Here is a 27490-nt window from a genome sequence, read left to right on the forward strand (position 1 = left end):
GGGAGGCGCCGAGACGCTGGCAGCCAGCTCACAGCCCCAACTCCAGGAGAGGTTTCTCGTTTTGCCCCTTGAGGGTCTGAAGGTGGATTTCCTTCTGCACGATCACCAGGAATCTCGCTGTAGAGAATCAGGGGTGTGTCTGTGACCCCAGGTCTGCCCCTCCGCCCAGGCAGTCCTGCTCCTGAACCTTCCAGGGAAGTGGGCTCGGGGGGCGGGAGGTCTCCCCTTCGCCTCCCTGGAGCTGGTCTGAAAGGCAGGGCCGCCTCCTGCATTTGGCAGCAAGCTGAGGTTGGGGCCCGCTCACTCCCCAGTCTTTGGAAGCCGGGTGTCCGTGGGTCAGGGAAGGGCATGTGGGTGCGGTGGCACCACCCCCCCCCCCAGCTGGCTCTTGAGAGACCGCATCCGCCCCTGGCCCACAGAAACCCCAGGACCCACTGCTGCCTCTGGTCCTGAAGGGACATACAGAACCCCGGGCATCTGTGGGGCTGGGGGGATGCCTGCCTGTGTCCTGGGGACAGGCTGGCATCCCACCTGCCCAGTGATGCTTAGCTTCCCCAGGCTTGGCACCGGGCTCACACTGGTCCACCAGGCAGGGTGGGCCTCCTGCCACATGGCAGGTCCCCAGAGACAAAAGCTGGCTTTATTTCCTTCCCCATCATGTCTGGAGCTATCTGAACAGTCTGAGTGGAAGGTACAGGGGGTAGTGATGTCTCTAAAGGAAGATAAAGCCAGGGCATGGCAGGTGCCACGCAGAGCCTGGCCCAGGATGGGGGAAGGTGTCACCCGCTCAGTCCCAGTCTGTCCCCGTCCCAGCCTGACCCCGTCCCAGTCTGTCCCCTCTCCTGTCTGTCCCCATCCCAGTTTGACCCCGTCCCAGTCTGACCCCGTCCCAGTCTCTCCCCGTCCCAGCCTGACCCCATCCCAGTCTGTCCCCTATCCTGTCTGTCCCCATCCCAGTCTGATCCCCGCCCCAGTCTGACCCTGTCCCAGTCTGTCCTCTCCCAGTCTGACCCCATCCCACTCTGTCCCCTATCCTGTCTGTCCCCATCCCAGTCCGACCCCGTCTCAGTCTCTCCCCATCCCGGTCTCTCCCCGTCCCGGTCTCTCCCCGCCCCAATGCCGTCCTCCCATCTCGCTGGGCTGGCGTTCGGCGGGTGGCGGGTGTGGCGTGATCCCTGGGCCCGGTGTCTGTCAGCGAGCTCCCTGGCCTCCCCAAGCTCGGCTTGAGTAAGAGCAAGCACTGCTAACTGTCTTTCCTGTTTCTTCCGCACGCTTCCAGATTAGATACATGCAGGTAAGTGGCCGGCAGAGGGGAGGCCCCGGCTCAGGTCTGCCAGCTCCGTCTTCCTGCACCTTCAGGAAGCCTCAATCCTCTTTGCAACAACCCGGGACCCCTCCCCGGGGAGACACTATCGGTCTCCACATTCTTAGATGCAGTTTTAGGGGGTCGTGGGCCCTGAACACCAAGTTCCCAGGCTGAGCAGGGCTTCGGGCTTTGGGAAGGAGCCTGGGTCATGTGCCCACTTGACAGGCTGCTTTGGAGCACTGTGGCCCCAGCCAGCCCACTCGAGGCCCTGGGGCGTTTCTTGGAAAAGAAGGATGACGTCCAGTCGGGTTTGAGTCCAAATGGCCGGTATGTCGCCCGTCCAGTATTCTCTCAGCCGAAAACCTAAGGAGAAGGCCTGGACCGTCCACAGTCACCCCTGACAGTCATCCCCCCGCGGCTCCTTCCCCGGCCCCTGTGGCCGCGTTATCTTGCTCAGTCTTGCCCTAGAGGGCCCCCATAGGGGCCTGTCCCAGGGACCCCTGCCAATGGGCTCTGAGCTCTGCAGAGTCGGAGACTGCTGGGTATTTGGGACGTCTGGCTCTGCCAGGGATTGGCCCCTTTCTCCAAGGCGCTGACAGTCTGGGATGGTGGGTCGGAGGACGTGAGTCCCCAGGGAGCCAGTCAGAGCCTCTCCCCGTGCGCACAGTGGGCGCTTTAAGCATGCGCCGCCTGCTGCGTGTGCTGGAGGGGGTGGCCAGCCTGGTGGGGACCTGCTGTCACCGTCCTCAGGGTCATGCCATGCCCCTTGCGCTGGCCTCAGGGTCCCCGTCCCCAGGAAGGAGGGGAGGGGCGTGCCGTCCCCCATCGCATCCGCTCCGCACTCGGCGACCCCCCAGCCGAGCGTGGAGCACAGCAGGGTCCTGGCTGACGTCCTGTGTCCTCCCCTAGAAAATGGGCATGACGGAGGACGACAAGAGGAACTGCTGCCTGCTGGAGATCCAGGAGACCGAGGCCAAGTACTACCGGACGCTGGAGGACATCGAGAAGGTGGGCGTGGCCGCTGGGGCCGCCCCGGGCCCCTGCCTCCCGGGGGCCTCTCCCCAGGCAGGGGCTCCGGGCAGTGGTGGCAGAGGGAGGGGGACACGGGGCCTCTCAGCTTTGTACCCCTGCCCCCGCCTATCCGGAGAGCACCCTCACCTGTCCTCTGGCCTCTGGCTCCACGCTGGCTGTGGCCCCACACAAGCTGTGGGCTTTGCCCAGGCCAGTTTCCTGGGAGTCCTGGGCCCCGCCTCCCACCCCTCGGCCTCAGCTCGGACCCGAGACCGTCCTGAGCTTGTTTCTGCCGCTCCTTCCAGCCTGACCCTGGGCATCGTTGCCGCTTCTGCTCCTGAAATGTGCTGAGCTCGGCTCTTTTTGGGTGCATCGTAGCCCAGAGCTAAACGCCTTCTGCATACGCCATCACCCAGGCCGGGCACTGAGTGAGCTTTGTGAGCACCGCCTCACTGAGCGCTGTCTGCACTCAGCCTGCCCTCTGTCAGCCGGGTGCGCAGCAGGGCCGGCCCGTAGGTGGCTGTGAGCGCCCCGTACCTGGGGCTCTGCTGGGCCTGATGCTGGCGGTCTCTGCAGCCCCGCTGGCAGATGGTGTGATCAGTGCTGTCTCCCCACCGGCCTACCCGGTTCCTGGAGGACACAGGTGGCTTTCTCCCCGCTTCCTGTGACCACTGGCTCCGAGCCGTTTCCCTGTCACTTGACACCCTCACAGCAGTGCTTAGAGGCATGAAAGTACCGACATTGCTTTCAGGAGAGACCATGCCCGCTTTCTTTGCAGAGTAGGGCCAAGTGTAGCCGTCCTGGGGATCCCTAGGTGGGTCCCCACTGTTCGGGGCACACAGGAGCCTCCAGCCAGGAGTCCTGAGATGCCCCCAGGGACGATGGTGTTTGTAACCCTTCCCAGCCCCCCAGCTGGGTCTCAGGGGAGGAAGCAGTCCCAGAGCGGGGCGCCGCCCAGAAGGGGAGAACTGTTCAGGTGCATCCCGCAACCACGAGCGCAGGGGGACAGGCTTCTGCTCACGCAGCGGCCGCGGAGAGGGCCAGGCGGCTGGGACCCTGCGGTGGGCAGGGAGGGTGGCCGGCCGTTCCCTGGGGGGCCTCCGGGGCCGGTTCCACATGTGGGCGCCTTGTCTAAAGGCTGCTCCTGTGGCGAGTGGGGCTGGAGTGCGCCTTTCTGACGACAGGCCTGGGGGGACACTCGGAGCAGAGGCCGAGGACCTGATGCCGGGAGAGACTCACGCAGTGTCTCTGTCCTCACGTGCGCCCTTGCGTGATGCCCTCACCTCCCAGGGGAGCCTCATTTCCCCCAAATGTCTCAGACAGTGACAGCAAAGCCCACCCTGGTTGCCTTGGGGTTGAAGTCCAGCCCCACATGCAGGGGGCCCCCCGTGGAGCTGTGCCCACCTTGGCAGGGTGGGGGTCCAGTGCTCACACTGATTCCCAGGCCGGACCCCGCCCGGCCCACTCTGGGCTTGCCCCGCAGAGTGGCTCTCGGGTCTCCCCAGAAAGCCCACGCTCTCCGGGAGGCATGGAGCCTGCTGTGTGCCGGGCTGAGTGGCCGCCCCGCGGAGAGCCCGTCTGTGGACACCTGACCCTGTGAGGCCGTTAGCACCCCCGCCTCCCTGCCAGCTCCAGGCCGGGGTGCAATGAAGGCTTCTCTCTTGCAGAACTACATGGCGCCCCTAAGGCTGGTGCTCAGCCCGACGGACATGGCAGCCATCTTCATCAACCTGGAGGTGAGGGTCCTGCCCGGGCTCCCTGTGTGGGGGCCACCTCCCTAACCCGCTGCGACGTCGGGCGGGCTCCAACTTGAGGGGTCTTGGAGGGCTGGACCCTAGAGGTCCTCGAGGGCCCACGAGGTTTTCTCAGCAGTGGAGGGGAGTGGTCCCCTCCCTCTCTCTGAGCACACTGAGCTGCTTCACTGCCCTGTGGGGTCTGAACACGGACATGGGGGTGGCGGCCGCCCCTCTGCCCTGGAGTGGGCACACTTCCCCGGGGCTGGGCCCCGCTTCCACGGAGGAGAGACTCGACCCTCAGAGCCCGTGAGCCCCTTTACTCGCTCACCCAGCGGGTGGATCACGAGCGTGCCGGTGGGGTCTGGCTCCAGGGCTTGCCTGGGGTTGGCCGCGGTGTGTCTGGACAGGCTGGTGCGGCTGTGGCCGGCTGCAGAGCCTCGCAGTGGACCGCACCTGGGGGGGCACCCAGCGCCCGGCCCGCGCGTGGACGTCCTTCCAGCAGCAGCCTCGAGAGGCTTGACCAGAGCCTCTGCACCCCCAGCCCCGCCCTCCGAGCCTGCTCACACGCAGTTGCTTTTCGTCCCAGGAGCTGATCAAGGTGCATCACAGCTTCCTGAGGGCCATCGACGTGTCCATGATGGCAGGCGGCGGCTCGCTGGCCAAGGTCTTCCTGGACTTCAAGGAGAGGTGAGCGGACAGGGCCTCGGGGCGCCTCCGGTTCCGCCCTGTCCTCACTTGTAAACTGAGGAAACTGCCCTCCCTGCCCTCCCAGCCTGGGCGGGAGGGGCCTCACGGGGGCCTTAGCAGCCCCTTCGCCTCTGTTCCTGGGGGTCCGGAGGGACAGGGACCCTCTTGCCGTCAGGTTCCCCGCTGTGCTGTGGGCCCTCGGGGATCCGGTGCCAGGGGATTCGGGCTCTGAGCCTGGTGGGCATGGCCTTGGAAGCTGCTGCTGTAGGAACCAGCCCCCCTGCAGGCCTGAGGGAGGGGCTTCAGGGGCTCCGGGTGCCCCGGGCGGAGGACACACGCCTGCTTCCTTGCCAGAACGCCATACCTGGACTTCTTTATCAGTTGCTCAGGGGCAAGGACGGCGCTTGTGCCCCTCGGTGCTGTGCGGGTGACCAGAGGCCGGGCCTGGTCCCCAGCCACTGAAGGCAGCGGCAGCCGGCTGTGTGGAGGGGCCGAGCCCGGGAGGCCGGGCGGGGTGCAGGCAGCAGCTGTGGGCGCGGATGCGTGGCCATCCTGGCGTAAACCAGCTTTGGCCCTGAACTTGGGGAGACCGTTGTTCTGGGTCCAAAAGCACGGAGCACTGGGCCTTCCAGTGGCGCCCGGCTCCCATCTGAGCGTCCGCAGCCTCGGGGCAAGTGTCCATGGGGCTGAGGGGGTGTAGATGCTCTCGTCAGGACACGAGGCGGCTTCTCTCCTCCGGGTCCCGCCCCAGGCGGTTGGACGGGGTTTGGATGCAGAGAGGGCCCCGGCCTCCAGCCCAGCAGCATCACCTGCAGTCCTGTGCCCCTTACGTGCCTGGCGTGACAGCCGTGGTCTGGGATCCAGGCTGTCGGGGGAGAGCGACAGCTTCAGGAGTCAGTGCAGCGCCTGGTCTTTACACTGCTATCGTGTGGCCTCTGAATCTGTTTCATTCTTGGCTTTAAGCCTCTGTTTTGTCACCCCAGCTGACGGAGGGGGTGCGGAGGTGGCCTGCTGGAGCCTGGCGGGGGGGCGGGGGAGCATGGAATCGGGATTCTGGAAGCTTCTAGCTGAGTGCGGAGGGCAGCTGTCAGGATGTTTCTGCCATCCCAGCAGAGATGTGGGCCTCTGCTTCCCTCCCTCACACCTCGGCTGCCGGCTCTCGAGGGCGAGATGCTGACGAGGACGAAGCCAGGTGATGTGGTGATGTGAAGGGGGCTCACGAGAGGCCAGCCCTACGGGGGCCCCGGGAGACAGCGGTTTTAGCCACTGAAACCCCAGGAGATCCACCAGGGGACGGGGCCTTGCTTTCTGTCCATCATGGAATCTTTGGAGGACGAGCCCACAGAGTTTTATCTTCATGGTGCTTAGACCTGGCTGCTCGTTGAAGCCATGGGAGCTCGTTAAAAATGCCGATTCCCGGGGTCTGAGGAGGGGTCCTGAGAGCTGTAGGAGGCCCCCCAGGGGCTGGTGGGAACCCTGGGTTCTTGTCACCCTCATCTACAGGAGGCTCCCCTGAGTCGTCCGCCAGGTGACTCTCAGCTCCCTCGTAACCCTCATGCCCAGATGGCCACCGCAGGGCGCCTTCACCTGGGGCCCCCTGAAGGTGCCTCCCCAGGCGCATCCAGCTCCGGGCAAGGTGCTGTGCCCCCCTGAGCAGGCAAGGGTCCTTGAACCTGCTCTCTCAGGGGCCAAGAGTTGGGGGCTCCCTGGAGCCGCGAGAGAGCCCCAGTGCCCGTGTAAACGTGCGTGCAAGGGGAGGGGAGCGGACAGGGTTCCTCCAGGGACCAGAGGGTGTGGGCCCGTTGGCTGGCCCAGGCGAGGATGCGCAGATGGAGGCCGGGGGTCGGGCCGGCTCTCTAGCCCACCCTCTGCCCCCAGCAAGGTTCTCCTCTCACCTGGATGCAACCCACTGTGCCAGATGAGCCCATGTCACGGTGCCCCACTGGCGCACTTGAGCTTCAGACCTGACCCTCGCCCAGATGGCGGGCGCAGTGCCTCATTTGCGCCGTGCCTCGGCTGAGCAGGGGCGGCTATGGATGAAGCGGGACTCTGGGCCCGTTAAGCCAGCTCAAGGGCAGGTGTGTGCCCTAGATGAATGGTGTGCCCTCCCGGAGACCCTTCTCATCCTCCGTGCCAGGCCGTGGCTGCCTGGCCCCCACGGTCCAGTTGGCCCATGAGCAAGACCCAGCACCCGCATCCACGCACGACCTCGGGCTGACCCGCTCCCAGGCCTCCTTTCTTCAGGACATGACGGATGTTTCCACCTTGGGGAAAGGCAGTGAGCCGAGCATATCCTGGTACTAAGATCTCTGCGGACCATCACCCCCTGCAAGGCCTCGGGGACCTGGGTCCTTTTGTTGGGGCCCCTTTGTGGGAGGAGCTGGCTGTGTGTCATCAGAGTGTATTGGCCAAATCGCTGCGCCCACCCAGCGTCCGCCTTTTCTGGCACTTCCCTTCAATTTCTGAGTCAGCGATGACCCTGATGTTCACTGATGTTTGCTGACTTATGGACTCCACAAACATTTTTGTGCAGCACCCGAGCATTTATGGAGTGCCTGCTATGTGCAGCCCCTGAGCATTTATGGAGTGTCTGCTGTGTGCAGCCCCTGAGCATTTATGGAGTGTCTGCTGTGTGCAGCCCCTGAGCATTTATGGAGTGTCTGCTGTGTGCAGCCCCTGAGCATTAATGGAGTGCCTAGTGTGTGCAGCACCTGAGCATTTATGGAGTGCCCGCTGTGTGTGGCATTCAGACTCTGGGCCGAGGACATCGTGGTGAACAGAGCTGGCTCAGCTCTCCCTGGGAATGAGTCCACAGACAAGACTTATTATGAGCTGCATGAGAGCAGGGGGAGGGGGACGTGGGGAAGGGACTTGGAGCCGACGGTGGGGGCCCCCGAGGACCTGGGTGAGAGAGGATCAACCCTGAGGCCGTGTGGGCAGCAGAAACTGAAGGGAAGGCCCTGGTGGGAGCCGGGAGCTCTGTTCTGGAAACTGGGAGAGGCCAGGGGAGCAGGAATGAAGGGGGTATAGAGGCAGCTTTCTCAGGAGAAATCTCAGGTTCTTGTAGGCTGAGAGAGGGATTCAGAATTTTTTAGCTGAGGGCAGGAAAAGCCACTGAGCAACTCAAGGGACAAGATCCTGGCAGCTCATCGCGGATGAAGAATGGGGTGGCCTCCGAGCGTGGTGTGCAGAGTGGCAGAGGACAATCGCCTCCCTCTTTCTGGAGGTTATACTCCCATTAATGTGGTGTTGCTCCTTAGACAAGGCAGATACTCCTGTTAACCACGTGGGCCTAAAGAGACCTGTCCCACCCAGAGGGACAGGCTCTCAGGAGAGGTTTACATTAAAGTCAGACTGTTTGTATTTATTGCTGGGGCTGACCGAGGTGGCCCAGAGCCCGACTTCTGAGCTGGTGGCCCAGTGGGAGGGCAGGAGTCCTGGCTTCTAGAAGGGACTCCCTGTGGGGCTTTGCACAAGTGCTGCTAGGAGGGTGTCATTCAGAAAGGCAGGCCCCCCCCACCCAGGACCCCAGGGGTTTCCGTGAGCGTCTGGAGAGGGGTCCTGGGCGGCTGAGGGCCTCCGTGCCCTGTGGCTTCTGCAGGCTCCAATGTCAGGTGGATGGTGCTGCGCCCTGACTGTGATCTCCATTCACGGGGGCAGGGTCTCTGGGGACCCCTTGTCTCAAAGCCCAAGGTTGGGTGGTCCTGCGTGGGGACAGCCCTCTCGACCCACCTAGAGCTCCCACAGGGTTCACGTGGCCGCCCTGTCTGGAGGGCTGCCCTGGACCCTCAGCTGGAAAGGCCAGACTTCTGAGACTCTCCGCATCTCCTTCCCAGATGGGGGAGCTGAGGGCGGGAGGGGGTGGGGCTTGGGCGTGCGGGGGTTCAGCGTGTCCTACACCCCCGGGCCTGGCCCCGGCGCCCTGAGCGTTTGGGGTCGTGTGTGCTGAGGCAGAAGTGACGCAGCAAGGAACTGGGCCATCAGTGCTTCTGGGAGACGCCCGCATGCTTCCCTTTACGGGGCTGCAACTGAACGTTCCGGGCTAGATAACACAGCCCTGGTGCAGAGCCACATGGAGCTGCTGACGGGGCCGGAAAGGTGACCGCGCTGGCTCAGAGGATGGCCTGGCGCTCCGGCCGCGGTCAGTGGGGACAGATGTTAGGGGGGAGGAGGCCACATTAGAGACAAACCAGTCCGTTTCCTCCCTGACAGGAGCGCCTAGTCCTCTGGGTCGCTTCTGCACTGTGACGGACGTCATGTCCTGAGCCATGTCCGGCGAGGGTGCGTCAGGCCGGGTCAGAGAAGGCCGCCTTCCCGGGGTGTCCCGGGCACTCCCGAGAGACCGTGAGCCGTGAAGCCCTCCCTGCCCGCGTCGCTCTGCTTTCAGGGACTCAGCTGGCCGGCCGAGATGCTCTGCTCCCCCGTTTCAGAGACTTTTACTCAACAGCAGTAGATTTTTATGGATTGAATGAAGGCCCATCAACTTCACTTCCTTCACCGACTTCCTCCAACAGACTCAGAACATCCTGTCAGTGTCTCTGGATTTTCAAGGAAGAGTCAAACCGCCCCCAGACTCCGCAGCCCAGGGAACCTGGCCTGGGGCTGGTGATCGGACGTCGTTGTGGTGTGGACAGAGGGCCAAGGGGTCAGCATGAGTGTCCCGGGGGCTGTTGCTACAAATTCCCGCAAACTCGGAGGCTTAACACATCAGAAATCTAATTCTCTCTCAGGCCTGGAGGCCAGTGTCCAAAACTGGTCTCGCTGGGCCCTGCCTCTCTGGAGGCTGCGGGGAGGGGCCTCCCTGCTGCTCCCAGCGCCCGGGGGCCCCAGATGTTGCTGGCTTACGGCCGCAGCCCCCAGTCTGTTCTCCATGCTCACTCGGCTTCTTTCTGTGTCTCCGGGTCCTTTTGTCTCTTATAAGGACCTTGTCCTCGGATGTGGGGCCCACTCTAGTTCAGTGTGATCTGACCACAACCCTGTGGGCTGTGATTACCTCTGCAAAGGCCCTGTTTCCAGGGTCGCATCCTGAGGCCCCTGGCAGACATGCCTTTGGGGACCGCTGTCCCACCCGGGACAGAGCATCTCGGCCGGCCAGCTGAGTCCCTGAGCAGAACCCTCCCGCCTCAGTGGGGCCAGCTGCGGTCGCAGGCGGGGTGTGTGTGCAGCCACAGCTCTGCTCTGCAGTTGGGGGGGGGGTGGTGGCCCTGGAGTGCTGGCTGTTGGACTCAGAAGAGGCCTCCCCACGGGCTGGGGAGACTGGGCTTAGGAGCCACGTGGGTTCTGGGTTTGCTGTGGGATCCGGCCCGGCCACTCCCTTGCTGGTGACCTTGGGAGTCTGATCACTTCCCAGGGCCTGAATGCGCGTGTAAGTGAACCTGAGAGCAGGCGTGGGTACGTCCCTTGGTCTTTGCTGTAAGTGGCCGTGCTCAGATTCCACTAGTCACCTGTTTACCGATGAACATGGCTACTCACAGCCGAGTGTGTAAGGGCCGTGCCAGCGGGGGCCCCAGGCTGCATGCTGGCACGCGGGGAGGAATGAGACCCGCCCCTGGAGCTCAGAGCTGGTGGCGGGCAGGGGGCCCAGTCGCCTTTGTGGACCCCACCAGGCTGGAGGACGGGGCTGGGGAGGGGCGGGGACACAGAGCAGGAAGCGGGGCAGGGTGTTGATGGACGAGTAGACGTTTTCTGGCCAGGAAGGCTGCAGCTGTACTGGCCGATGTGAGGGGCGTGTGGTGAGGAGGGCAGGGCTGGGACCTGCTGCCCACACACTTTGACCGCCAGAACCTTGGGCTGAGTGAGCCGGGGGAGGGCGGAAGGCAAGGGGGCGCCCCAAGGCTGGCCGCTCGGGGGCTCCGGGCTCCAGGTGCTCAGGAGCAGGTCTGCAGGGCCCGGGAGGGAGTCGGGGCTGCTGAGGAGCAGGGGGGCCTCTGTGCCCGGCAACGTGGGCAGTGCCTGCTGGCCTGTGGGCAGGGCGTTTGCTGCCCACGAAGCCTTCCCTCGATGTGGGGCGGCCCTGCCTTACGGACCAGTACAGCTTGCACGGAGATCTCTGGGTCTCCAGCCCCTGATTGCTTCTGGAGATGATGGGTCTTAATCAACTTTCAAGTGAAAACTCTCAGCTTAATAGCAAATCACTGGAGTAGAAAGGTTTGGGGAAGGCGGGTGCCTGTTTCCCCCATGGTTGGCAGCCCTTCTCCGGGGCAGGGAAGGGAGGGAACACAGCCTCACGGAGAGAACTCGCTAGGAGCTGTCGGGCGGAGAGACCTGTGGCTTGTCATGAAAGCAGAACGACTCACACCAAGTGTGTGTGTGTGTGTGTGTGTGTGTGTGTGTGTGTCTCTGTGTGTGTCTCTCCGTGTGTCTCTGTGCGTGTCTCTGTGTCTCTGTGTATGTGTCTCTTTGTGTCTCTCTGTGTGTGTCTGTGTGTGTGTCTCTCTGTCACTGTGTGTGTCTGTGTGTGTCTGTGTGTCTTTGTGTGTGTCTGTGTGTGTGTGTCTCTGTGTCTCTCTGTGTCTGTGTGTCTGTGACTCTCTGTGTCTGTGTGTGTGTGTCTCTGTGTGTCTCTGTGTGCCTGTGTGTGTGTGCCCACCGCCCAGGCTCCTGATCTACGGGGAGTACTGCAGTCACATGGAGCATGCCCAGAACACACTGAACCAGCTCCTGGCCAGCAAGGAGGACTTCAGACAGAAAGTCGAGGTACTGGGGGCTTCCCGCCCGGGCCCGCCCATCCCTGGCCTCTTGCCCATTTCCTGGAAAGGTGGGGACGGGGCAGTGATGTGGCATGTTTGTAGATGCTTTTGGCCAATGAGTGTCTTTCCTTTGCCTTTTGTTGGGGGTCGAGAGTGCACGGGGGAGGGCACTGACCCAGGCCCGGGCCAGCCTGGGTCCCCTGGGTGCAGCTGTGGCAGGGCCCCAGGACCAGATATGGCTTAGCGGGGGGCCACGACTGACCCCTGACCCTGGTCTGTTTGGACCCTGAGGGGCCCCCAGATGATGGACGTTTGCTGGGAGCCATGGAGTCTCCCAGCCCTGCGAGTCTCACCCCTCGAGCCCCCGACCTGAGCTCCTCTCCAGACTCCTGCCACCTTTGGGCAGCAGGCGGTTCACAGAGACGGGGCTTCCCGGGTTGTATCTGGCTGCTTGGATGGTTTCCAGGGTGAATCCTGGTGGCATGTCCCCTTTCTCCCGCAGTGTTGGGAGGTGACACGCCCCTTGGAGAGGCCGGCTGCCCCTGTGTATCCAGGCAGCCTCTGGGAGCCCTCATTCCTGAGGTGGTCCCCCTTAGTGTGAGCTGGCTCCCCTGAGCATCTCGGATAGACCCCAGGCCAGGGGTCGCTCAGAATCCACCTCCAGGTGGCCACTGCAGACCCCTGAGGCTGCGAGGCGCGGCAGGCCCCTTGCCTTCTGCACATACCGGGTGGGGAGGGTGTCTGAGAGCCTGACCAGAGACACACTGGACACCCGGGCTGTGGTTCAGGGCTCGGGTCTGCCCTCCTCCCCAAGCTGGGGGATGGGGGTGCTGGGGTCTGGCATCCCTGAGCAAGGATGCTCTAAACCCACTTGCTGCTCCCCCGATACCCAGGAATGCACCCTGAAGGTCCAGGATGGGAAGTTCAAGCTGCAGGACCTGCTGGTGGTCCCCATGCAGAGGGTACTCAAATACCACCTGCTCCTCAAGGTGAGATGGGCCGGGGCGGGTCAGGGACCACAGAGCCCAGGGTGTGCGGTGGGGCCCACAGACGGGCCAGGCTGACCGACGAACAAGCAGAGGAAACCGCCCACGCCTACTGTCTAGAAGCTGTACAACAGGGACTTCCCTGGTGGCCGGTGGTTAAGACTGTTCACTACCAGTGCAGGGGGCCTGGGGGTTTGATCCCTGATCGGGGAACTAAGAGCCCACATGCCGAGAGGAGCAAGCCAAAAAAAAACTGTAAAATAAGTATCAGGAGCTATGCAGTATTTTATATGTATTACGAGTATTTGTCAGTTAATACACCGGGAACATTACGATTCAGATTAGTACGAGAAAATAAAATGGGAGGCAGAAAAGCATCCTCAGGCCAGAAATAAGAGCTTCGGGGGCTGGACTCTTAACCCAGTCCATGACCTTCCTGGAGTCATGAGAACAGGAAGCCCTTCAGGACAGACAGGCTGCTGGGGGGACGGCAGTGTCCGCGAGGTGCGGGCGAGGCTCCTCAGTGAGTCTACAGGTCCCCCTTCTGCTCAGCTCCTGGCTGTGTGCTGTCTTAACGTCCCTGTCTTTATCCATGAGAGTTGGGGACAGCTCACCTCAAAACCATGTGTCCCCTGGGGGTGGCCTTGCCATCGGTCTGGAGTTGGGCAGTCAGACCAGAGCCTGCGCGGGGGCCTTGTCCGGGGGTGGGGGGCTGGCTCCCTGTGCACACCTGGCGCTGGGTGGGGGGCAGGCCCAGCCCTGGGCGTGACCGGTGCCCTCTGCCCCTCCAGGAACTTCTAAGCCATTCCACCGACCGGCCGGAGAGGCAGCAGCTCAAAGAAGCGCTGGAGGCCATGCAGGTGGGTCACCAAGGCAGGGGAGGGGCCGGGCAGACAGGGCTTTCCGGGCCGGGCTGCCGACTTGGACCGGACCTGGGCTAACAAACAACCTGCCCTCTGTGACCGGAGATGTAGATTTTCCTGGGGTGGCAGGAGACACAGGAGGGGGCAGGATGGTGGATGAGACCCAAGGGCAGAGGGGCCGTGTGTGTGTGTGTAGGGGGTTCTCTTCCCTAGCCTCCCCGCCGGCCCGCAGCGGCTTCCCCGGGGCTCCGCTCCTCCTCTCCTGCCTCTCCGACTGTCCACTGCTGCCGTCAGCAGAACCCAGGCAGCGGACTGGTTCTGGGCTGCCTGGCCCCATGGTTCCCTCTGTCCAGCCCCGTGGCAGCGGCTTCTGAAATTCGCCCCCACCCCCAGCCACGCTGCCCCTCCCCTGCCCGCTCCGTCCACGGAAGCTGCTGAGCAGCTCCGCCCTGAAAGGAGAGCCTGGCTCTGTCCCTCCCCACTCAGAGCCGGCCGTGGCTCCCGCCGCCCGTGGCTCCCGCCGCCCGTGGCTCCCGCTGCCCGCGGTGCCTGGCCCCTGATGCCCTTCTGGGCAGGCTCCCGCGGGGGCTCCGTCCTTTCTCACCTGTGCGTTGGCTTGGGCTGAACTTGGCCCCGGTCACCGGGCTGTGCCGTGTGCCTTCTCCGTCTTTACAAAGCCATGTTCCTGGGAGGCCCGGCCCTTCACTGGCTTCCGCGCCCCGCAGCTGGGTGGTCTTTGTCAAGAGGTCCTCTGAGCGGCCTGTCCTCCTGGAGAGCCTTGCTCCAGGCCGTGGGCCGCGGGGGCTGGACGGTTCACTGTCCTGCCTTCAGGTCTCGGAACCTGCCCTGCTGGTGGGCTTCCTCGTGAGGACGGGCAGGGGGCACTGGAGGCGAGCCCGAAGCCGACTCTTGCCCCTCACCCACCCACCGCCCGCCCCAGGCTCTAGGTGCCTGCCCCCTCGGCCTGCTGGAGCGCGGCAGGCAGTGTCCCCTGGGGACCGCTGGGAGGCTGCAGCGCGCGGACGGCCCGGCCCAGGGCTGCCCTTGCTCCACAGGGAGCGGGCCAGCCCAAGTCTCCTTGGCTGCTCTCTTCCTCTCGGACCGAGAAGAGGGCCGAGTGACGGTAGAAAGGAGCCACTCTGGTCTACGGGGGGTTTCCCGGCCCGCCGACGGGCTGCGCCTTTCCACGCTCACTTGTCAAGTGGGTGACGCTTCTCACGCCACCTCACTTCGAGGCCCAGTCTCCTCTGGAAACAGGATGGTGCTCCGCACGTCCGGCCCTGGGACGGCACCCGGCACAGGCCTGCTAACCCCCTCCCCACCTCTGTTGTGCCCCAGGACTTGGCCATGTACATAAACGAAGTTAAACGGGACAAAGAGACCCTGAAGAAGATCAGCGAATTTCAGAGCTCTATAGAAAACTTGGTGAGTGAGCTGACTGCCCAGAGCGTGGAGATAATTGCAGCCGTCTCTCTCTCTGTAGATGTCGATATAATTTCTAAACGTTCCTCTCACAATCTTGACATTGAATAAGTGCAAGGGTGACCGCACACTGCCCGTCGGGGTCGTGGAGGCAGGTGCAGCCCTGCCCTGTGCTGCCCACCGAGAGAGGGGAGCAGCTTCTGGAGCTGAGTCTGAACTTGAACTGCCGGGCTGTGCACCCTGGCTGGCCCAGGTGCCCTGTGGCGAAGGTGGCCGCTGGCTGAGGGGCGGGACCTGAGGGGAAGGATGCTCGTGACTGCCCCGCCCTCCCTGCCTGGCCTGGACCAAGACTCTCTTGGGTCCAAGAGGGGGATGCGGCTTCCGGGGTGCCGTGGCTCCTCTTGGTCCGGGCCCCCTGGCCACCCCCGTCTGCGGTCCCTGGGAGGGATGGTGGAGAGGGTTTAGTCACCCTGTCCGGGAGCTGCCCTGGATTCTCCTATCTTGGCCTCTAGCAGGGTGACGCCTCGCGGGACCTGATCCCCGGGTCCATCAGAGGCTCAGCTTCGGGCGCTGGGTGAAGCACGCTGTCCTGCAGGGAGGGGAGACAGGCCATCCCAGCAAGCAGGCCGGTGATCCCCCCACCCCCACTATGTCCGCAAGCGCCGGCCTCGTGCGGCCTGCAGGATGTTTAGCCAGGGTTCCTCCTCTCGGCACTGCTGACACCTAGAGCCGGCTGCTCATGGTAGGGGCGTCTGTCCTGTGTATCATGGGATGGTGGGCTGCACCCCTGGTCTCTGTCCACTTGATGCCGGTAGCACCCTGTGCTTTGGGGACCCAAGTGATGACCACCACACATACCTCCAGACGTCGCCAGATGCCCCTGGGTGCAGGATCACCCTGGCCACAAACCACTGGTTTGCACACATTTTTACCTCCTGGTCCCTGAACTTACAGGGTCTGGGGGAGTCACTGTCTAGGGCAGATCCCCGGGCTACCCCACCAGAGTCAGAAGAGCCCAGACGGGACTGCCCGTGCAGACACGGGGTGTGAAAACCACGATGTGTCATCCAGCAAAGAAAACAGAAGTTGCCAGACAGCGTTATGACTCGACCAATTTTTCTCTCCTGTCAGAGGGCAGAGCAGGTTAAGGGCGACCATGCCAGGCTGTTGGCCGTGGTGCCAGTGCCTGGTGGGGCCTGGCCTGTCCGTCATCCCCTCTGAGTGTCAGATGTTTTCGGTAGATGGATGGGCACTACTTTCGTCATGCAACGACTTTTAAGTTTTCACGTATGAGCAGTTCTTGCTCATTAAATAGCAAAAATTAAACAGCGGACGAGCAGGTGTGTGGTTTTCTTTGGACCTCGTCCGAGCAGGTAGAACTAGTTAGTGCCTGTCTTCCCGCACTTTGGAGATGAGACCTGAGGTCTCTGCGTCACTGATCAGGGTGTTGGTCCCACTCTGTGTGACTCCGATGCTGCACTTTTTTCTTCTTTTAAAACTGTATTTATGTTTTGTTTTTGGCTGTGCCGGCTCTTGGTTTGCTGCACAGGCTTTCTCTGGCTGTGGCGAGTGGGGGCTGCTCTCTAGCTCAGGCGCAGGGCTTTCTCTTTGGGGTGGCTTCTCTTGCTTTGGGGCGTGGGCCCTGGGGCCTGAGGACTGCAGCAGCTGCAATTCCTGGGCTCTGAGCACAGCCTCAGTAGTTGTGGAACACGGGCTTAGTGGCTCCGAAGCATGTGGGATCTTCCCGGACCAGGGATCGAACCCTTGTCTCCTGCATGAGCAGGTGGATTCTTTACCACTGAGCCACCAGGAAAGCCCCCACGATGCACGCTCAGTCGTGCTCTGGAAGCTTCTGGAAAACAGAAAACTCTGAAAGAAGATCCTGAAAGCCTCCATCATAACTGGGCGAGCTGGCCCCAGAGCACTTTGCAACATCTCTCCTTTATCTGTCGGCTGGACGGGCACAGGGCAACCTGTCCAGAGCAGTCTCTTGTGAATCAAAGCAGAGCCGGAGGGACAAACCAGGCGGAAAACGAAACTGAAATCCCTGCAAACCAGAGAGAGGGTTTTGACTCGGAGGCTCTTCCTGTGGCAAATGAGCCACAGCAGGACCCCCACGCCCCGCCCGCCCTCCTTCTGATAAGCGCTGTTTGTTCTCTTTTTGATCCGGTTTCTCCGGGTCGGGCGTCTGGCTTTCCCCATTAGGTTTCCACCTGGGCTCCACACAACAGTGGCCTGTTACCATGAGCCCCCCATCAATTGGCCTTTGTTGTGCAGAACTGGGGGGAGTCCAGAGTAGGGGCTTCAGGCCCGGTTCCTCCCCACCCTCCCCTCCCCGCTCCGTCCTCAGCAGCAGCCGGGAACCGCAGGGCTGGTCTCCCACGGCCCCTGCCTTCAGTTTCCGTGGGAAGCGGCCGCCCCGAGCACGTGCCCACCTGCGTTTCTCTCCACATAGGGAACGTGCTCTGGCTCCCGGGCTCATGGCCTTCTCCTTTCTTTCCCAGCAAGTGAAACTGGAGGAATTCGGGAGACCGAAGATCGATGGGGAGCTGAAGGTCCGGTCCATAGTCAACCACACCAAGCAAGACAGGTGAGCAGAGCGGGCCCCGGGTCAGCGCACCCCGAGTCAGATGCCCCGCCCCAGGGGCACCCCACACCCTCGCAGGTGGGGAAACAGCTTTTCCTGTGAATTCAGCTTCGGGTTGCTTCCTGCCTTCTCTGAGAGAGACAGCCAGTGGCTGCCCTGCCCGTGGCTGGCATTGCATGGGGCTGGGGGCCAGCCGGAGGCTCCTAGGGGGGGCTGTGTGAGTTCTCTGCCAAACGGACGGTCAGGAGTGCCAGGCGGGACACAGGAAAGCCCCCGGTGAGCTGGCACGGCCCTAGTGTGTTCAGCCTTCCGCTCACACCAGCCATGTCCCAGGCCTGGGACCGTGGCCGGGGTCACAGCAGATATGAGCCCTGCCCCCTCAGGGCTCCCAAGTCCAGTGGGCAATGCACATGTCAGTGGGAGTGACCGTCGGAGGCCAGTGCTGCGAGGAAGGCCAGCTCAAGGGGCAGAGGAGCCCATAAGCACCTCGGGCCTCCGGTCAGGAGCCTAGGTGGGCTTCCTGGAGGAGGTGTCTCTGGGCAGCTGCGGCCTGGCTGAGGGGTCAGAGTTAGCCAGGGTCGGGGAGGGAACAGCCCTCCCGCCGCCCACCCAGGCGCCCGTGGCTGTCACGTGACCCCAGAGCCCAGCTGGCTGAGCTGACGGGTCCCGGGCCGTGCTGCCGGACAGGTACTTGTTCCTGTTTGACAAGGTGGTCATTGTCTGCAAGAGGAGGGGCTACAGCTACGAGCTGAAGGAGATCATAGAGCTGCTCTTCCACAAGATGACCGACGACCCCATGAACAACAAGGACGTCAAGAAGGTGGGCCCCGCTGGGGCTGGGCCCGGGGCAGGCGCTGACCCCACTGAGGGAGGTGTCGCGGGGTGGCCAGACAAAGGGTGGTTGGTGGGCGGGCCGGCCTCTAGCCGCTCTGTCAGGCCCAGCACCTCCCCGGCCTCTCATCTGAGTCTTCTCCTGGGGTTGGGGCGGGGGCCCCAAATCCACATCCCAGCTCCCCAGTGAGGATGCTGAGTGGGGGCCCTGCCTGAGGCCTCTGGTAGAGTCCAGCCTTAAACATCGGCAGCCTGGCTCCAGCCCCTGTGCCCTTGCAGCAAGAGACACTGCTGCCCCTCCCCGTCCCTCCCACTTTGGACGAAAGCGCTGCCTGGGTCTTCCTGTGGCTTGTCAGACTCTGATGTCCAGACAGGGGGCTGTGGGCTAGTACGGGAAGGGCCATGACTGATGGAGGCGGGGCCATGACTGCTGGGGGAGGGGCCATGACTGATGGAGGCGGGGCCATGAGGGATGAAGGCGGGACCATGACGGGTGAAGGAGGGGCCATGACTGAAGAAGGGGGACTTGACTGATGAACAGAGACCATGACTGATGAAGGTGGGGCCATGACTGCTGGGGGAGGGGCCATAAGGGATGAAGGCGGGGCCATGACTGATGAGGGAGGAGCCATGACTGATGAGGGAGGGGCCACGACTGCTGGGGGAGGGGCCATGACTAATGGAGGCGGGGCCTTGACTGAAGAAGGGGGGCATGACTGATGAACACAGACCATGACTGATGAAGGCGGGGCCATGACCGCTGGGGGAGGGGCCATAAGGGATGAAGGCGGGGCCATGACCGCTGGGGGAGGGGCCATGACTGATGAAGGCGGGGCCATGACTGATGGGGGAGGGGCCATGACTGAGGGAGAGGGGCTGTGACTGCTGGGGATGGGGCCATGACTCCTGTCAGGGCTGCTCTGTCGAAGCTTCTGCTGAGCACCTAGCAGGTGCAGCCCTGGGCTGGGTTGGGGTGGGGGGGGGGGGCGTGCAGGGAACCAAAGTGCTGAAGAGCCTGGGCTATCGAGCTTACAGGTAGAAAGCAGTAGCTCCTCCCAGGCTCAGGGCTGAGGCTGCAGCCCACTACCCGCCCTGAGTGCAGCCCGTCACCTTCCCCTCTGGGAGGAGGACCTTGCCCTGGCTGCCCCGTCCCGGGGCACTTGGTGTGGGCTGTGTCCTGAGCTGTGGTCACCGATGCGGGGCTGGGCCAGGCTCCTCGATGACCTCATCTCCCCTTTTCCTTTCCTTTCCTCATGCTGTCTAGTCTCACGGGAAGATGGTAAGCCCCCGGCGCCCTGCTGCTCACCGCCTTCGTGCCTCTGGGCCTGGTGCTGACAGTTCTTCCCTGAGCCAGGAGTGGGACCTGGGGGCTCCAGGGGTGGGGTCTGAGGACTCCGGGTGGATCTGGGGGCTCCGGGTGGGCCTGAGCCGGGCAAGCTCATGGCATTCTCCTCGGCCTCGCCTCGGCCTCTGGCTTATGAGACGACGCGTGTTGGTGATCAGAGATCTATTTGCAGTTGAGGATGTGAACTGACCCCCCACCCCGGCCCCCGCAATCCGGTCCCTGGAGGTTGAGGGCAGGGTGCTTTCAGAGCTGGGGGGTTTTGTCTCTTCTCTGCCATCTTCTCTTCTTTCCGTCGTGCCCTCTTTTCATCTCCCCGTCTATCTTTTCTGACACAAACGGGCTCATATTTTCCAAACGCTTCTTCCTGGCTCCCTCCGGAGGCCCCGAGTGCTGGGCCGGCCCGGTGGTGGCCGCGGGCTGGGCGGGCTTTGCTCCCGTGGCGCATGGCCGCCTCTGCCATTTTTAGTTTGGTTTCTGTTGTTCTGCTTCAGACCAGTGAGCTTTTCTGGCATCACACTCAGGGAGTGAGGTGGGTGGGCCGCCATCCTGGAGGGGCCCCGGGCCGTCTCGCTAGAGGCCGTGTACACGTGAGCGTGCGCATGCAGCCGCGTGCGCATGCGCAGCCCGGCGCGAGCGTGCCCGCGTGCCCGCGCCTGTTTCGAGCGTGCTCCTGTCTCCTCGCAGTGGTCCTATGGCTTCTATCTCATTCACCTGCAAGGCAAGCAGGGCTTCCAGTTTTTCTGCAAGACAGAGGACATGAAGAGGAAGTGGATGGAGCAGTTTGAGATGGCCATGTGAGTGTGCCACGGCAGGGTGTGCGGGAGGCCGGCCCCGCGTGGGCTTCTCAGACGAGAGGTCCTTCAAGCGACCGGAGGCTCAGCCTGTCTCCGTCGCCCTGGGTGAAGCCAGTCCCCTCCCCCAGGTGGCATTCTTGATCCTTAATTCACCAGTAGCCAGAGAGCCTGTCCCCCGGAGCCAAGCCTCCCACACCTGTCTGGCTGGGCAGCGAGTGGCCAGGCACGGCCGTGATGCCGGAAGGGCTCATGGTGACCTGGGTCCCTGGGGCCTTCCAGGCTTCGGATGGCCACCTTTGAGGAAAGCCCCAGAACCGTCTGTCTGTGAAATCCAGGAGGAGCCCCAGTTGTCCCACAGAGAAAGCTGGTCACAGGGGTCCCCAGCCACATCAGACCTTGAGCCCTGGGGGGCCGGGCCTGGGGCCTCCGGGCAGGTACACTTGCCTCCCCTCCTGGTGGAAGGGCGATGCTGGTTCTGGGGTTATTGGGAGGCTCAAACAGGGTCCCACGTGGGGCATGTCAGAGGAGGTGGCAGCTGGGCAGTGAGCCCCACGGCTTCCAGGGGCTGTAATTTTCTACCCGTATTCTATTGTGAAAAACTTCAAGTATTTACCCAAAAACGTCGTGGTAAATGCCCTGGCTCCTGCGTTCGCACCTTGAGCTGCTCTCTGTCACATGCTGCCTCCCCTCCACCCTGTCCTGGAGTCGCTTCCCCCCTGCACACTGTCCTGGAGCCGCCTTCCTCCCTGCCCTGTCCTGGAGTTCCCTGCCCACCCCCCACCCTGTCCTGGAGCCCCCTGCCCCCCACCCCCACTGCCCTGTCCCGGAGCCCCATGCTCCCCCTCCCCCTCACTGCCCTGTCCTGGAGCCCCCTGCCCACCCTCCACCCTGTCCTGGAGCCCTCTGCCCCCACCCCCGCCCTGTCCTGGAGCCCCCTGCCCACCCTCCACCCTGTCCTTGAGCCCTCTGCCCCAACCCCTGCCCTGTCCTGGAGCCCCCTGCCCACCCCCGCCCTGTCCTGGAGCCCCCTGCCCACCCCCACCCTGTCCTGGAGCCCCTGCCCACCCTTCACCCTGTCCTGGAGCCTCTGCCCCACCCCTGCCCTGTCCTGGAGCCCCCTGCCCACCCTTCACCCTGTCCTGGAGCCCTCTGCCCCTACCCCTGCCCTGTCCTGGAGCCCTCTGCCCCCACCCCCGCCCTGTCCTGGAGCCCCCTGCCCACCCCCCACCCTGTCCTGGAGCCCCCTGCCCCACCCCCCCACCCTGTCCTGGAGCGTCTGCTGGTGGACTCGCTCTGGTGAATCGCAGACATGGGTGCAGCCCCCGCGACATTTGAGGGGACCCACTGTGAGCTCGCGATTCATTTATATTTTTCCATCTCGGGCTCGCACTCAGGGACATCCTTAGCGGGTTTGCTGAGTCGTGACGAGGGGTTGCCCTGGCCCACACCCAAGCCCTGTCCAGAGACAGCCCTTCGCTGTCACCCTCAGAAACTTCTCGAAAGCCTGCACTTGGACCCCCACTCTCCCCGGGGCGTCAGGGTCCCCGGGTTGGCCCGGGAGTTCTGGCAGCGCCGGCTCTGCATCCTGGCCCCCTGACCCCTGGCTGCGTCCTGAGCCCGGCCGATTCTGGGGCTCCCGCATCAGTGGGGCTCGATCTCCCTCCCGCCAGGTCAAACATCAAGCCTGACAAGGCCAACGCCAACCACCACAGCTTCCAGATGTACACGTTCGATAAGACCACCAACTGCAAAGCCTGCCGTATGTTCCTCAGGTGAGGGCCCTGCCCTGCCCACTCCCGGCCCCCGAGGGCGCCTGGGGCTGCCCCGTCCTGCATTCTCAGAGCCCAGCTCCCCTAGGCCAGCGCTACGCTGGGCCCCAAAGAGCCAGGGGGGAGCGGCCCGTCTATGTGGGCCCGGCCGGCCCTCGGTGCTTGGGATCCAGTGGGGAGGGGAGGCGGTTGTCCCAGGGGGCCCGTCACAGGAGCTGCAGAGCCAGGCCGATCGTCCAAGGGGAGGGCCGGCACCAGGCTGTGCGTTCAGGAGGGGGTCCTGGGGGCTCTGGGCTGGCTGCTCTCGAGGGGCAGAAGGCCAGGCGGGCGGGGGCTCACCTCGCCCCCCGCCCTCCCCTGCCACAGGGGTACTTTCTACCAGGGCTACCTCTGCACCAAGTGTGGCGTCGGGGCGCACAAGGAGTGTCTGGAAGTGACCCCTCCCTGCAAGATCAGTGAGTACCGACCCCGCCCCGCCTGTGGGGCGCGAGCCCCGGGGGCCGGCCCATCCCTCACAGCCGCCCCTCTTCTCCTTTCCTGCGGTGGCGGCCCCACAAGACAGGGACCGGATGAGCAAACCGAGGCTCAGGGTCGGGGCATCTGCCCCTGGGCACAGAGCCAGCCTGAGAGCGGGCGGGGGCGCCACAGCCAAGCCCTCCCCCTAACCGCCCTCTCGCTGGCTTTTCTCTGCCTCTTCGTTGCCTTCAGCGCCTTCTGCCTTTTCTCTGCCGCACAGCAGTTAAGACCCTAGACCCCTACCCGGCCCAAGGCACAGAACGTCCTTGGCAGTTCGTGGAGGTTTCCCTTCACAGAGGAACACCTCGGCCCCTGGGTCCCCTGCATGCCCAGCATTTATTACACAAGGCTCCCCTTGGCCCCGAGCCCATTTGTCAGATGGGAAGGCTGAGGCTCCTCTGAATCATCTTGGTTTGGGGGATGAGCTGGGGGAGTGCCCAGCCTAGAGCTGCTGGATGGCAGCCGGAAGCCTCAGACGGTTCCGAAAGATTGCAGCCGCCGCGGTCAGGGCTGGCTGCCTGTGGCACAGCACAGGCATGGGCCTGTGCTGAGTGTCAGCACCGCTCGCCATGCTTCACGTGGGCCCAGCTGACCCCGCGGCCCTGTGAGACGGGGCGGCTACGCTGCCATCCATGCCTGGGGGACTGTGCTCAGAGAGGCCTGACACGCTCCAGGTAGACGGGAGGACTTGCCAGGCCTGCTGATCACCCAGAACACCAGCACCCGGAGCTGGAGAGTGTCTGTCAGGTCTTCACTTCCTGCGGCTGCTGGCCCAGTGCCCTGACCCGGGAGGAGGGCCCGACAGGTCAGCCTGGGCCCCCTCATCCCAACTGAGCCCGCTGCCGCCCATTGTGGCCCAGCGGAGGTCCAGCAGCCCTGCTGCTCTGCTCCTAGCTGGAGGAAGCCGCCGGCCCCCCTGGCCCCAGAGGAGGCTTTTCAGTTTTGCCTGTGGATACCGCCCTCTGGTGGCTGCGTGTCCTTCACGTCAAGAGACCGGACGGTTCATTTCTTTTGACTTTGTTTTTTTTTTTCTGGTCTTGAAAGTAATGTATTTATTTGTCAGAAATAATAGAGGGGCAAAAAAAAAAAAAAAAAAAAGAAATGGAATAAAGAAGAAAATAATTATCTCTTATGAGCGTATTAAGAAATAATCAAAGGTGGTATTTGGCATATTCCCTGACTCATTTTCTAAGTTTTAAATAATCTTTCTGTTTCTCTTTGCCCTCTGATTGTCAAATACCCACTTTCCATACAAAATGAGGAGGAAAGTAAAGGGGATAAAAGCAACTCGTGATCACACCAGGCAAAACCAGCCGCTGTTGGCCGTCACACGCCTCTTCCTTTTTTTGCAGTCCCCCATTCCGATCCTTTTTAGGTTTGTGTGTTTTTCATATGTACAGCTGGGGACTTCCCGGGTGGCGCCAGTGTAAAGAATCTGCCTGCCAGTGCAGGAGACGTAAGAGACACGGGTTTGATCCCTGGGTTGAGAAGATCCCCTGGAGGAGGAGGACAAGGCAACCTACTCCAGTATTCTTGCCTGGAAAACCCCATGGACAGAGGAGCCTGGCGGGCTAGTCCACGGGGTTGCGCAGAGTCGGACATGACCGAAGTGACTTAGCACACACACATACAGCTGAGGCCTCACCGGAGAGGCCATGGTGTGTCTTTCGCAAGCTGACGTTGTCAGCATCCTCTCCGTGACTGAGAGCCCTGGTGGGCACCGGGCTTTGTTTTAAGAGGTCGTGGTCCCTCCAAGGGCAGGTGCATGACCCCCTCTCTTGTCTCTGCCCTGCCGCAGCCCCGCCTGGCTTTTTCTCCTCGGCACAGTCCAAGCTGCTTCCTTTCCTCCCACGTGCTTATCATTCCTCTCCGGGCCAGGCAGGTTTGCCTTCTGCTGCCCCCGGGGCCAGGAGTCCCAGGGAGATGCGGGCCCCTCCCAGGGCACCTCTCCCCAGGAAGCCTCCCCTGGGGGCACCAGCTGCCTGGCCGCCCGGTGCCTGACGCCCCTAACCTCTGCTCTTCAGGGTCGGATTCCTGCATCTGCCCAAGGCAGGCTGCGATCGTGAGTGTGAGGTGGTGTTGAAGGCCCTTCAGCCACACGTCAGCCGCTGTGGCGCTTGCTTTGTCCAGCGGTGGAGTTGGCCGCCTGGCTGGTCGGATGGCTGGGGCCCAGCCCAGTGCTGTGTCCTCCCCTAGGGTCACCCCAGGGCAGGCAGAAGGAATCTCTAGAATGTTCACCTTCCATCTGACAAGCTGGCGTGCCCCGTGTGCGAGGGCGGGTGGGCTGACAGGGTAGCTCGCCTCCTCCGCCTCCTGTCCCTGGCCCGTGGCAGGCATCACTGGTCAGCTGGGGCTCTCTCCCCTCTGGGCCGGGGTTCTGCCCAGTGGCTGGGGAGCTGCCACCTGGGAGCAGCCTTGGTTCGTGCAGGAAACCTGTTGGCATGGGGACTTCTCCCTTGGGCCCCCTGTAACCAGAGCTCAGGGTTTGTCGTTTGAAGTAACAGGGCTTTTCACGGTCACCAGCCGTGCGTGTCCATAATCCTTGTCTGAGCCCACGGGCCTTGATGTGCCCCTCCTGGCGCACTTGGGCGCCCCCAGCGGCTCTTGTCATGAGGCAACAGCCCCCGGTCCACAGTGCTGGCCCCTTGCCCTCTGACCCCCGTGTGCTTTCGTTTCAGGCTCTCCTGCAGACCCGGTGAGTCCGCCAAACCGTGCCCTTCCCGCCGCCCTGCACCACACGCCACGCTGTGCCCGGAGCCAGAAAGACCCAAGCATTCCAGCCCTCAGGCTCGTTGGGCCAGGCTGGCTCGCAGAGCCCCTGCTGCTCACGAGGGCCCTTTGTTTTCTGTTGTGGTCACCACACAGAAACAGGCCCCCGGGCGCGGCCTCCTGGCCGACAGCTTGTCCCCCAGCCCAGCTGCCGCCTGCCCGTGTCCTGCTGGTGGCTGTGGGTGCTCAGCTCCGCGACAGGGATCCACCCACCTCCCTCCCGTCCCGATTCGATGTAGTGCCCTGTCTTGAACTAATCAGAGATGAAGTCGCTGAGTTCACTTACGGGACGTGGACGTCACGTCTTTCCCCGGCCGTGCGGTCCAGCACTTAACAGGCTCTTACATGGGGTGCAGAGATGTGCCCCACATTTATTGTGTGCAGCAGGACCCGTCCCAGACAGAGAAGACAAGCCCCAGGCTCTGAGCAGGGTTGGCCCGGGCAGGGTGGTCAGGGCAGGCTTCCTGGAGGAGGTGGGAGTTAATGGTCAGGGATGGGAGGGGGAAGAGGACAGATGTCCCGGGGCTGCGGAGGGGCGCCGAGGTGGAGGGTGAAGGTCCCACGAGGGAGCTGTCACAAGTCCCTGCAGGTGTCCAGGACGTGTCCCCTCTGCTCCCTCCTCCCTGCCTTGACCTCTCTCGTTGGGTGTAGGGGGTGGGGGGTGTCTCGCTTAGGCAGCCTTCCGTCCTCACTGTTGTCTGTCCTTGCCCTCACAGGAAGCCTCTGGAGCGGGGCCAGGTGAGTCTGGGACGTGGGCCTTCTCTGCTGTCGTCCTTGGCGGCGGTCACCCTGGGAGCCTGGGCCTGGCCACGGCAGCTGCCGGCTTTGCCCCGAGTTCTCAGCTCCGGGCCCAGGGTCTGTGCGTCCTCCGGCCCCATCTCCCTCCTGCCTCCACGGCCAGCTCCCCTGGGAGCCGTCTTAGTTTCTGTCACAGCGCCAGGGTGGGGACAGGGCCCAGCCTGCCCAGGGTCCTTTCAGCCTAGGAGAGACTCTGAGCTGCGGCCTGGAGACCCCGAGCGGAGCAGATACCTGTGCTCCCAGTTTCTCCTGTCCCCCGTGTCCCGGTTGCTCTGAACTGGACAAAAGGAGAGCTGAAAGCATCAGGAGCGACGCAGCCCGAGCTGCAGGCAAAGTCCAAGCCAGTCATGAGAAGCCACGCTCCCGCCTCCGGGGCACCAGAGTCAGAACCAGACCTGGCAGACACGGCCCATGCAAGGCTGGGCCGGTCAGAGCAGGGCTCGAGAGACCCACAAGCTCTCGGGGGCGCAGCCGGGCCCCCGTGTCAGCCCAGAGCAGCCGGGTGGCTCGGTAGGCCGCTGACCCCGCCCCCTTCTCTAACGGGAGGAATGTGCCATCTCCCGCCGCCGATCCTAAGGTGTCTGCAGGAAGATGCATAAAGTGCTTTTTATAAACAGGTTACTGTTACGGAAATGACACCTTGCATCTGTTCATCACGTAAATAGTTCATTGATACTTACGATATTTAACGAAGAGAATGGGAGTCTTAGGGGAAGATTTCAAGGAGGGATGCCACAGGGCCTCGTCCACTTCCAAGAGCCCCAAGAGGTCTGAGAAAGCCGAGGAGGCCAAGGGCACCTTGGGACAAAGTCATCAAGCCAGGCCTCTCTGGCCCTGTCCTCCGCAGGTCCCAAGATGGTGGCCGTGCAGAATTACCTTGGCAACCCTGCTCCCCCTGGGAAGCCGGTGCTGACCTTCCAGACGGGCGATGTGATCGAGCTGCTGAGAGGCGACCCCGAGTCTCAGTGGTGGGAGGTGGGTCCTGGGAGGATCTCGCACCCATCTGCCCCCTCTTCACTCCCCAGGGCAGAAGTGGAGAGTGCTGCATTTCCAGGCAGGGGTGGGTTTGCGGTGCTAGACCATCAGAGAGAAGATGGCTGTTCGCAGGGCCTGGGTGCCAGGGTGTCTGCTTTGACTTGGCACGGGGAGCAGCGTCCCCTCGCCAGAGAGGCCGTCGTCCGAGCCCTCTCCCCGCGGCCTCCTGCCTGGGCTGTGTCCTGTACACCTCTCCCACCCTGCTTCCCAGCCCGCCCCAGTCCAGGCCAGCACCACGTGCCCAGCGCTGGGGGGACAGCATGTCCGAGGCCCTGCACAGCCGTCCCCCAGGAGACACAGGTCCCCGTGATGGCCTGTGGTTCTGGGCCGAGAATCCTGCTGTTCC

The 27490-nt window shown here is 63.2% G+C and overlaps 1 protein-coding gene across 10 annotated transcripts in view; it reads left to right on the plus strand.

Annotated features, from left to right (window-relative positions):
• The window catches only part of VAV2 (vav guanine nucleotide exchange factor 2), a 177556-nt gene that overhangs the window by 135524 nt on the left and 14542 nt on the right, over window positions 1–27490 (plus strand). For 7 of the 10 annotated variants that reach the window (XM_027966124.2, XM_060413729.1, XM_060413731.1 and 4 more), the window contains exons 6-21: window positions 2216–2314; window positions 3985–4053; window positions 4640–4740; window positions 11337–11436; window positions 12323–12418; window positions 13207–13275; window positions 14617–14703; window positions 17205–17290; window positions 17975–18107; window positions 19383–19397; window positions 20148–20257; window positions 21928–22029; window positions 22393–22481; window positions 25221–25237; window positions 26028–26049; window positions 26957–27084. In XM_027966124.2, coding sequence (XP_027821925.1) covers window positions 2216–2314; window positions 3985–4053; window positions 4640–4740; window positions 11337–11436; window positions 12323–12418; window positions 13207–13275; window positions 14617–14703; window positions 17205–17290; window positions 17975–18107; window positions 19383–19397; window positions 20148–20257; window positions 21928–22029; window positions 22393–22481; window positions 25221–25237; window positions 26028–26049; window positions 26957–27084 — 1323 coding nt within the window. The remainder of the gene's footprint in view (window positions 1–2215; window positions 2315–3984; window positions 4054–4639; window positions 4741–11336; window positions 11437–12322; window positions 12419–13206; window positions 13276–14616; window positions 14704–17204; window positions 17291–17974; window positions 18108–19382; window positions 19398–20147; window positions 20258–21927; window positions 22030–22392; window positions 22482–25220; window positions 25238–26027; window positions 26050–26956; window positions 27085–27490) is intronic. The other 3 variants (XM_027966126.2, XM_027966127.2, XM_027966130.2) reach the window with 1 other exon arrangement.

The sequence above is a fragment of the Ovis aries genome, chromosome 3 (assembly GCF_016772045.2).
Source record: "Ovis aries strain OAR_USU_Benz2616 breed Rambouillet chromosome 3, ARS-UI_Ramb_v3.0, whole genome shotgun sequence".
Lineage (NCBI taxonomy): Eukaryota > Metazoa > Chordata > Mammalia > Artiodactyla > Bovidae > Ovis > Ovis aries.